The sequence below is a fragment of the Pteronotus mesoamericanus genome, unplaced genomic scaffold (genome assembly GCF_021234165.1).
Source record: "Pteronotus mesoamericanus isolate MK-2021 breed Mesoamerican mustached bat unplaced genomic scaffold, CSHL_Meso_final contig_130, whole genome shotgun sequence".
Taxonomy (NCBI): Eukaryota; Metazoa; Chordata; class Mammalia; order Chiroptera; family Mormoopidae; genus Pteronotus; species Pteronotus mesoamericanus.
In genome coordinates, this window is record NW_026555060.1 from 5,770,653 (window position 1) to 5,780,983 (window position 10,331).

The 10,331-nt window shown below is 39.5% G+C and overlaps 1 protein-coding gene across 1 annotated transcript; it reads left to right on the forward strand.

Moving 5' to 3' along the window:
• Positions 1–457: 457 nt before the first annotated feature.
• Positions 458–5,538, forward strand: CXCL13 (C-X-C motif chemokine ligand 13). Its single transcript, XM_054590078.1, has 3 exons — positions 458–607; positions 2,168–2,300; positions 5,438–5,538. Exons 1-3 carry the CDS (start codon positions 541–543, stop codon positions 5,520–5,522), a joined length of 285 nt encoding a protein of 94 aa, XP_054446053.1. The 5' UTR covers positions 458–540; the 3' UTR covers positions 5,523–5,538.
• The last annotated feature ends 4,793 nt before the right edge of the window (positions 5,539–10,331 follow it).

Below are 10,331 nucleotides of genomic sequence, written 5' to 3' on the forward strand. Positions count from 1 at the left end.
CCACACTCAAGCAGGCGTTACTTCTGCCAGACCCTGTAATTACAGGCCACTTACCAAAGGCTAGACTCTTGCAGGTGTTGGGGACACAATGATGTACGTAACAGAGTCCCTAATTTCATGGGGCATATATTCAAATGCCGTTGAGAAAGCCTGCCGGCCCCTCACGGAGAGAGGCTCGCACAGCCACAGGCCCTGGCAGTGCTCCTAGACAGAGCGCTGTGGAGCCCCCCGACCGGTGTCTTCTTCCCCTCTCTCTACTCCCGATTTCCTGCCGCATCCTTGCCACCTACAGTCTACATTTTCAAGAAAAATTGTATTACACTAATAGTGTTTTGAAGCAAATGCAAAAAATTTGCCAGAGAAGTAAAAAAAAAAAGCAATCTCAGCACTATTTGGGGGCTTTTAATTTTGTTGACACAGCTGACCTGCTGGAGAGGAGGGCAGTGGGAGGGCCCTTGCTGGTTTAAATAAATAAATAGGAGTCTCTGTGCTGAGAGCCCACAGTTTAGAGCTGAAGTCTGAACTCCACCTTCAGGCAGGATGAAGTTCATCTCTGGCTGTCTGCTTCTCATGCTCCTTGTCAGCAGCCTCTCTCCTCCAGCCCATGGTGAGAACTTTCGCTTATGATATCATTGTCTTTTGAACAGAAATTGTCTTTAGGCATTTCAATTAGAAAATGGGGGAAATATGACTTAAGGAGGAAAAAAACAGCTCATTGCTCCTGGAGCTGTGAAAGTAAGGTGCTTGAGGATTTAACTCTTGGGGCTGGAAGCATTTATATTGTTAAAATTGCTGGCTATAGAAGGAGGGATACTGGACATCTCATGTCCATGTGACACATACATGGTTTGTCTATTCCTGGCCTTTTCAGATTCGGCTCTGCTCTAACTAATTCTTTCCATGTATCTCTTCTCTGGTCTGCCAGTCAGTGCTACCCCTTCTGACCAAACCCTTTATAGGGTTTAAAAATTGTTGACCTCAATGGGCTGGTTTCCTGCAGGGAACATCTGATGCAATTCTATACAGTTAGCACTGACATGAACCATTAATAGGTATGACAGGAGTATTTAAGTACAAGCTTTTTGTAAAGAAGCTGGCTTCCAAGTCTAAATGGGAAGGTGATCTTTGTATAAATAGATAAATATCTAGTTGAAGTGGTAACTTTTTATACACTGAACAAATCAGATGCATGTGCAGAATGATACACTTAGCTCAGGTTTAGAGGACAATTTTTTGTTCTTACAGCGCAGGAAATATTTTTTCAATTATTATTTTGCATTACATGTTATTTTCATCCCTCATCCCTTTCCTCCTCTGTAAAGCTTTCTCATTGCCCCTGGCAAAGCAGTTTTCATTACACAGTTTGGGCTTTAGGTGAAGTAAAACATCCTGTGGTATTTTAGTTTTTGCTAATTTGTTTCCCCCACTAAATTGTAAACACCTCGTATTTGAGTATGGGCCTCATATTTGCAAATATATGTCAAACATGCTGGTAGGTGGACACTGGGGTTAAAGAGGAAAGAATTTATTAAAATACATGAGACGGATTACTTATGGTACTTGTCTGGTACTAGTAACATGTTGTTGGATAAAAATAGTCTTGAATTTTATTATTGGTTTTTGTTTGGTAATTACTTGCAACTGAAATGGAGGACCAATGTATTAAACAAAAACAACAAATATTTTTGACAGTATTTCCTCAAACAGAGATCGACAAGGGGGACATTGAGTATGATAAGAAAGGGAACCATTACAGCTTGTTATTGCTTCAGAAACTCTGTGATGAGTTTTTGCCCTCAATTTTTATGTGTTAGTAGTGAAGTTCAGTTGATTTTATACTGTATTAATTATAACTGAATAGTAAGCCCCCATTGTGGTGGCTTTCAAATTTTACTGTATAGACAATTACCTGAGTGCCAATATAATTCTAACACAAATTTCAGTAGGTGTTGTGTTCATAAAAGGCTCATTTTATTTTTTAGATTTTGGTAGAAAATGTTTGCTATTAAGTCAAGACAAGCAGCAATACACACAGTAAAGGAACAAGGGTAGAAGCATCAACTTGAAATTTTTAAATCTTCAATGCATTGTATGAAAGATCAGTAGTTAAGTTCTAGTTATGAATTATATGCTAAGGGAATTCAAATAACTGACTCTGTGTTTATAGGTGTTCTGGAGGCCGTTTACTCAAAATACAGATGTCTATGCCACAGATTTTCCAAGAGCATCCCCAGGTTATCAGCGGTTTCGAAGATTAAAATTTCTGGCCCTGGGAATGGTTGCCCAAACATAGAAATCTTGTAAGTTTTAAGAAAAAAAAATGTTATTCTTTTCTCCCAGTGAAAATCAGATTATATGTTTCCAGATGGCGTTTAAACATTTAAAAAATTTTTCAATTATAGCTGACATTCCATATTATATTAGTTTCAGGTATACAGCACAATGGTTAGATATTTCTGTAATTTACCAAGTAATTTTCCTGATAAGTCTAGTACCCACCTGACACCACTGTAGAGTTATTACAATATTATTGACTATATTTCCTGTGTTGTACTTTACATCCCATGGATATTTTGTAACTGCCAATTTGTACCTCTTAGTCCTTTCCTATTTTTCGCCGGGTCCCCCAACCTCTCCCTCCTGGCAACGGTCCGTTTATTCTCTGTATCCATGAGTCTGTTTCTGTTTTGCTTGTTCAGGGTTTTGTTGTTGTTTATGATTTTTATTAGTTTGTTTTATTTGTTTTTTAGATTCCACATGTAAGTGAAATTATATGGCATTTGACTTTCTCTGTCTTATTTCACTTAGCATATTATCCCCTAGGTCCATCCATGTTGTCGCAAATGGAAGGCTACATAGTATTCTTACTCAGGAGTCTCAAAGTGATTTACCTTGAGGGTCAGTAACAATTCTCAGACTCATACTGAGAATCATCACTATTTGTTCAGTGCTTATTGTGCAGTGGCCCTGAGCTAAGTGCTTGACATGCATTTGCTCATTTTATTCCTTAGCCCTATTAAGGCATGTCTATTGTTACCATTCCTTTGCAGATGTAGAACTTGAAGCTTAGGGAGGTTAACTAAGTGCTCTAGGCACACCATTCCAAAGGGACAGGACTGGGAACCCTGCTCTCATTTTCCCCATTCCTAAGCCCCTTCTCAAATACACCGAATTCAAAATTGCCAGAGAAAGCAGATACTTTGTTTTCTACTAAGTCAAAGAGCAAGGAAAGGAGTATCCCAACAGTCCTTCGATCCCATAACTCTGAATAAAGAGTTAGGCTAAGGAGACAGTAGTGGCTGCAAAAAATTTAATAGAGATATTTTCTTTCACTGAAATGGTAAAACCCCGTGCTTCTGTGACCCTCCCTTTTCTGTACTCCCAGAAGAATCAGTGGATATTTTTACCGTAGCATTTTGCACGGCACATCAAATGAGACTTTATAAGTCACATGTAAAACCCCTGCTTCAGTTTTGGCACAGTGGTAAACGTCCAGTAAATGTTAGCTGCAATCATTATAGTATGATTGTGTTGAGACAATCATGTTTGCGCCCACTCTTTCACTTCTGCTAGAAAATAAGTTCTTTATAAACGGGGGTCAGATATTCCCTTCTGTAGTCCCAATGCTTTATTCCTTACCTGGTATGTAGTAGAGATTCAACAAATATTGGATTGTTACATTAAATATTTTAAATGGAGCCTGGAGTTCTTTTTGTATATCACTACTTAAAACTTTGGCTTCTCTTTCTTGGATCTGTCTTTAATGAACCAAACACCCACAACACCTTGAAGTATTCGGCACAGCATCTTTCTAGGGCTTTGCTGACTTTGCTGTCATTAGAAGTTCTTCCTTTGACTTTTTTAGACTTTGGAAATGTTTATAAACAGCTCACTTTTTGTTTGTTCCATTTTGATACCAGTGTTTTGGGCCTCAGACTCATTGTATTCAACTTATAAAAAAGAAATACATAATATAAAAATGTATATAAAATTTTTCATTAAAAAAGCATTATACTTTCACTAAGGTCTTTGCCAATGAAAGCTCTAACTAAACCACAATTATATTCATCCATCTCAGAGCTGTGAAGTCTAGCCAGGGCCTATTTGGGAGCAGCTCCTGTGGTTGAGTAGAGAACTGAGGCTTCTTTCTTTTTATTACATTTCCTTTGCCCTGAGTCCAGGCTCTCACCTCTCAGTCAGGGAGAGTAACACACCATCATTTTCTCTGTGAAGTGAAAACACTTAATTTCACATCTTCTCCAAATTCTGGTTACCTTATGATAACCAGATATAGAAACAAAAGATGCAGATTATTATGGGAAACTCATATCAGTCAAGGGTCAAAATATTGTGAGTCTAGATGATCAGAAATCTGTTTTTCCATCATGAACTCAGAAACCAAATTGGAAGCCTCTGCCCAAGAACCCAATTATTCTATGACTTCTGGCTGCTTATGAGTCACTTAACAAGGGTGGAATTTCAAAGCTAGATGGATGGATCCTTCCTATTTGTCATTTCATAGCTAAGGGACATCAATAAATTGTGTTTTGTGTGAGTTCACACCAATAAAAAGTAAATTTTCCCAGTTTGCTATTGCCTGGGAGACCTCACTTCTTCCACAGCAGGTAAAACATGCAACACCATGCCTGGCACTTGGCGACCATTCTGATTATGCCCATATAAAGCTGTGGCTAGAAGTGTGAGTTCTGGAGTCAGATAACCTTCATTTGTATTTATTGTGCAATCTTGGAAAATTTATATATTAAACTCACTAAGTTTCAAGTTCCTCTAGCACAGAATTTTTGGTAGATTAATTGAGATACTTCAAATTACCTGCTGAGCATACTGCCTGGCACATTGTAAGTGCTTCCTCAATATCAACCATTCATTATTGTTGTTGCTTTTGTTATTGCTTAATTTCTTAGAGCAATGAAAGCCTCACTAATTAGTGGTTACACCAAAAAATGAGGATGTCATTCAGAACAATCAGTTCTAAAATCTCTTCCACATTAAATTTCATTATTTTTTTTCACATAAAATATCCTCAAGAGAATGTGTTTTATAGTCTATTTTGTTCTCTCAATCTCAATGGTCAAAAACATTTAAAAGATATTGTGATATGGCGTTAGAAATGAGCCAGCCTTTGAGTCAGCTATTTGGTCTGTCTCCAACTCATATAAAAGTTGTCAACAAAACATTAACTTTTGACTTGTATTATTCTGTCAGCTTTGTAGTCAGTTCCCCCAGCTCACACATACTCATCTGCAAATAGTGTTTTTCTTATTCCTCAGATCCCTTGCTACAAATCACCTACTTCAGATCCCAAACTGCCTACCTCCAGTTCGCTTCATTTAGGAATAATTGTTTTTATATTCAAGTGCAGGATTGGTTAAAGTGGAACACTGCTTTACTTTTATTTTTGTTTATTTTTTCCCAGAGTCTGGGTGAAGAATATGGCAATCATATGCTTGGATCATAAACTCCCACAGACACAGATGTTTCTGAAAAAAATAAGAGAGTAAGTCTGGCATACAAAGGGTTTTCATTTTCTAATTTGTACTGAAGGGTTTCCCATTCCCGGTTAGTCAAAATGGGTGCCATTTTAAATTTATGAGAAATTTCTAAGACAGATGTCGTTCATTATTATTACTTACCTGGTAGAGTTGGGATGACTCAGTTTAGCAGATCGATAGACTAAATGGGAAGCCAGTATCCACAATATTCCTTGCTTCGTATCTCTGGGGAAAAGCCACAGTTTCTGGTCTTTTCTGAACATGACTCTCTTGCTTATGTTTTTGTTTCATAGTACACGGAAAGCTTACATAACTAAGATGACAAAGAAGCTCTGACGCCAAAATCCCCACTAAGGACACCTGCATTCTTTCTCATTCCTGCGCTGGGCTCAGATTCATGTTCTATGGAATCACCACCCTCCCCCCCCCCCAAAAAAAAGAGAGCTTCTCCTCATATAAGCAAGCATGAAAACACATGTAAAAATCACCCTTCGGAGGCTGGTAGGGCAAACTTGAACAACTTTTTTCAAATAAAGTACCTTATACGCCTGGAGTTTGCATTCTTATTCATCAGGAAGGAAAGTTTCATGTAAGTTTCTGTTGATAGTTTACCTATTGTTGAATGCTAAATTTTCCTAGAAAATAAAGGAATGAGAATTTAAATCTCAAATCTGAATATCTGGCTTGAATTAAGAAGGAAATGATGGAGTGCATTTCAATCATTTTACACCCAAAGAAAAGCAGGCTTCCATGAGAGACAAAACAAACAAACAAACAAACAAACAAACCCCAAAACACATGGAAAACCTGTGAAACTTCAGCCTGTCAAGAGGCAGAGGGGTCCACATAGTAGACATCTTCCATTCAAAAGTTCACTATGGAGAGGAATGGGGGCCTTTTTCTACTTTTAAAGAGTTTACTTATAAGAAATATTGTCACATATAAAAGCTAAAAACATTCAAAGATCCCCAGACTTAAATTCATAGACTATTCAGAAAATATATTTAAAGGGTGATATTTAGATGTACTCTAAATGTCTTTTATATGTTTGCTTAGACAAATTTTTTACTCACATCTCTTGCACAGACTTTGTTGTTATTGTTCTCTGGTAACCAGTTCTATAATGTTTCTTATTAGTCTAATGCTACTCAATAAACTTGAACAAACATTTTATTTAATTATAAGCAATTTATTCCTAATGGAGTATTTCCTCAAATGTAGACATTCTTTGCATCATCATAATAAAAAGTAGAACTTCATCATGTTTATATTCCTTTGCATGCCTCTTACCTTTTATAGATGATCTAAATAATATGGCAAAGGCTGAGCGAAGTTATTCCTGATATTAACACAGTGGGAAAATGCTTGACTATGAGAGCCTCTTTCCCTTGATATACTCAACATGATTTCCTCCAGATATTTCCAACCTCCTACTAAAATCCACTTTCACTGTCTCATTGATTCTTAAAATCTTCAGCTTCATTTGAAAATTTTTTCCATTGGGCTTGACAAATAGAAATGGCTGATTTTAAAACTCCTATCCCCTTCCACCCCTGGTTCCAGCCCAGCTCTCCCGCTGCTGCACTGAGTTCTACTGGGTTTGGGCCCCTCCCTCTCCCACTGCTTTTGGGAACACACCCCGGTTGCAAGTTATATCTGGTGGCTCTCTCTTTCAGTTTCCATTTTTTATTTAAATAATTTTGGGAGGAGGAAGTAAAAAGCACCTATAACAACAGGGTGCAGCAAAAGTAGGTTTACAGTTGCTCATATGAAACATACTATAATAATTAATAAAACAAGAATAAACTCTGTGTTTTGCACACTCAGAACTGTACTTTTGCCCCACCCTGTACTACATTTTACGTTGTCTATGATTCAACATTTCCTTATTACAAACACACACACATAAATGGATTGTAAAATGTCACTAAAATCCTGCATTCTAGCATTTTTCAGATTTCTGTATTTAGGGATCAGGAAACTCTTCATTCCTTAGTTTGATTTTGTTCTTCTTTGAGAAACGTAGCTAGACAAATACTCAGGAACCTCAAATGAGAAATGTATAGTAACTTGCTCAAGGCCTTGCAGCTACTCAATGGCAAGCCAAAATTTGAACGCAGATAGCCCGGCACCAGATGTTGCTAACTGCTACGCTGGGCTGACTCCACATGAGACGGATGTCATCAGCTGCATTTTACAGAAGCCGAAATGAAGACAAATAGACATTCACTTGTGCCAAACCACATAATAAGAGACAAAACCAAATTCAAATCCAGGCCCCCTGACTTTTAGGCAAGTGCTCTTAATCGTAGCACCATGCTGCCTACATTTTCTTTTTTTATCCCGAAATGTATTTCTTACCTCAGCCCCATGGCCCACCGTCCTTTTCAGGGCCAATCAAAGCCAGGGGAAAGGTGGGAGCTCCAGAACACTCAGGCTCCCCCTGGGCGGGGACATGCATTGAGTGTAGTCCAATCCCCACGGGACTGGGCGACTGAGAGGGCAGCATGAAGGCAGTGGGCCGGTGTGGAGGAGGAGCATGAACCAGGGCCAATGAGGTCCTCTAAACTCGCTCGTCTTACCACACAAGCACCCCTATTCCTCAAAAGTCACAGTAGATTTGGGGGCCTGATTCAGCCTGATTGAGAACAGGGATCTTAACCCATGGTTAGGTGCAGGATAACTTATTGAGTCAATTAATGGAGTGTCTGAGGAAAAGTGATCATAGGCAGCCGGAGTGGGTTGGATCTAGAAAGGGAAAATAATAAAATAGTAAGGAGACGTTAGGAAATTTAGGGCTACATACATACACACATATACAAATGAGTTAAAATCCAATAGAATTGAAGGAAAAACCAAAATAGGATGTTCAATTTTGGGAAATGGAATTACAGAGCTTTGAGGCAGGGCTACCCAGGGACCTCCTAATAGCAGAATGTGAGGAACCACCAACAGAGTGGGCTAAGCCTCAAATTGCCTTATTCATATTCATCTGACCATCAGAGGCCCAAGGAGAAAAGATTTTGCTTCTCCGTGGAAAGCAGAACTCCCCCTTCTACCTATGGCAGGGGTCAGCCTGCCTCAGCGGGACATGGCCAGCCCAGCTGGGTGGGGTCTGTCCTGGTGGTTGTCTTTCCTATTGCCTTCCTTTCCACAATTCTTCCCTCTTGCTGAGAGGTGTCATATAAGGATTGCTATATATCCCAGGGCTTCCTTGCTCTAAGGTAAAGTTTGGTGTTACTTTTGAACAGAATGAAGGTGCTAGTCTACAGAAAACTTGGTATAACTGGGAAAGAAATGACGTCCGTGAGCCAGAAGGGTGATAATCGAAAGATAGGCTACACCATCTTATGACTCTCAAGAAAAGAAGGCCATTCTCCACGTGCAAGTTTCTCTGAAGGGCACCATCAACAACATCTGGAAACTTGTTAAAATACATATTCTCAATCCCCTCCCCAGACCTACTGATTCACAAACTCAGGGTAGGGCCCAGCAATCTGTGTTTAACCAACTGTTGTATAATAAAAAAATGTATTTGGTCTTTGTCCCTGTTTCCAGGCATAGAGCTCCAAAAACCCTTGGAATTTCCTAATGGGAGTGTTTTTTGTTATTCACAATGAGCCCCTTTCAACCATACCTGAGTTCATGCTCCTGAGGTGACTATTGACATACTCCCCGGACAGCTTCAGAACAGGGCTGGTTTCCAGAGCAACGGACCAACCATGTGATTAGAAGGTTGGCATTCTCAGCCCCACCCCTGAAGCTTGATGGAGGGGAGAGGGGCTGCAGTTCCATTGTCGATGGCCAATGATTTTTAATCAATCATGCCTACACAATGGAACCTCCTTAAAAAATTCCTAAGCAATGGGCTTGGAGAGCTTCTGGGTTGTTGAACATATTGAGGTGCTGGGAGGGTGCACCTGGAGGAAGCACGGAAACAACGAGCTCCCCTCCCTCATACCTTGCTCCATACATCTCATGCATTTGGCTGTTCTGAGCTGTATCCTTTAAAATAAACCAGTAATAATAAGTAAAGAACTTTCCTGAGCTCTGTGAGTTATTCTAGTGAATTATTAACCCTGGCGGGGGGGTCATGGAAACCTCTAAATTTATGGTCAGTTGGGCAAAAATGTGGATAGTCTGAGAACCCCGTTTGCAGCTGGTGTCTGAAGTGGGGGTAGTCTTGTGGGACTGAGCCTTTAACTTGTGGGGTCTGCGCTAACTAATAACAGAATTAAATTAAATTGTTGGACACTCAGTTGGTGTCAGGGAACTGGAGACTTGTTTGGTGTCAGTAAACACTTGAGAGAAAAAAAACTTTCGCAAACACTCCAGGTGATTATGATGCTACCAATGTCTGAAAAGCATCGTTCTAGGATAAGGGCTCCAGCCCACACAGTACATTGGAGTCGTCCAGGGAACTTTCTTTCTTAAAATATCAGACTAATTAAGTTATAATTTATATACAATGGAACTTACCCTTTTTAAGTGTTCATTTCAGTGAATTAGTTTGCAAGTTCTTATCTCAGTCATTTTGGGCTCCTGTAACAAAGTACTGTAGTCTGGGTGACTTATAAGTAACAGATATTTATTTCTCACAGTCTGGAGGCTCGAAGTCTAAGATCAGGGGGCCAGCATTGATTGGGTTCTGGTGAGAGCCTTTTTCTGGATTGCAGACTGCTGACTCCTCACTGCGTCTTCTCTTGGAAGAGAGCAGAGAAGGGAAGCAAGCTCTGTGGTGGCTCTTATAAAAGCACTAATAAATACAGTTTGTGGGGGTTCCACCTTTATGACCTCATCTAATGCTAACTACCTCCT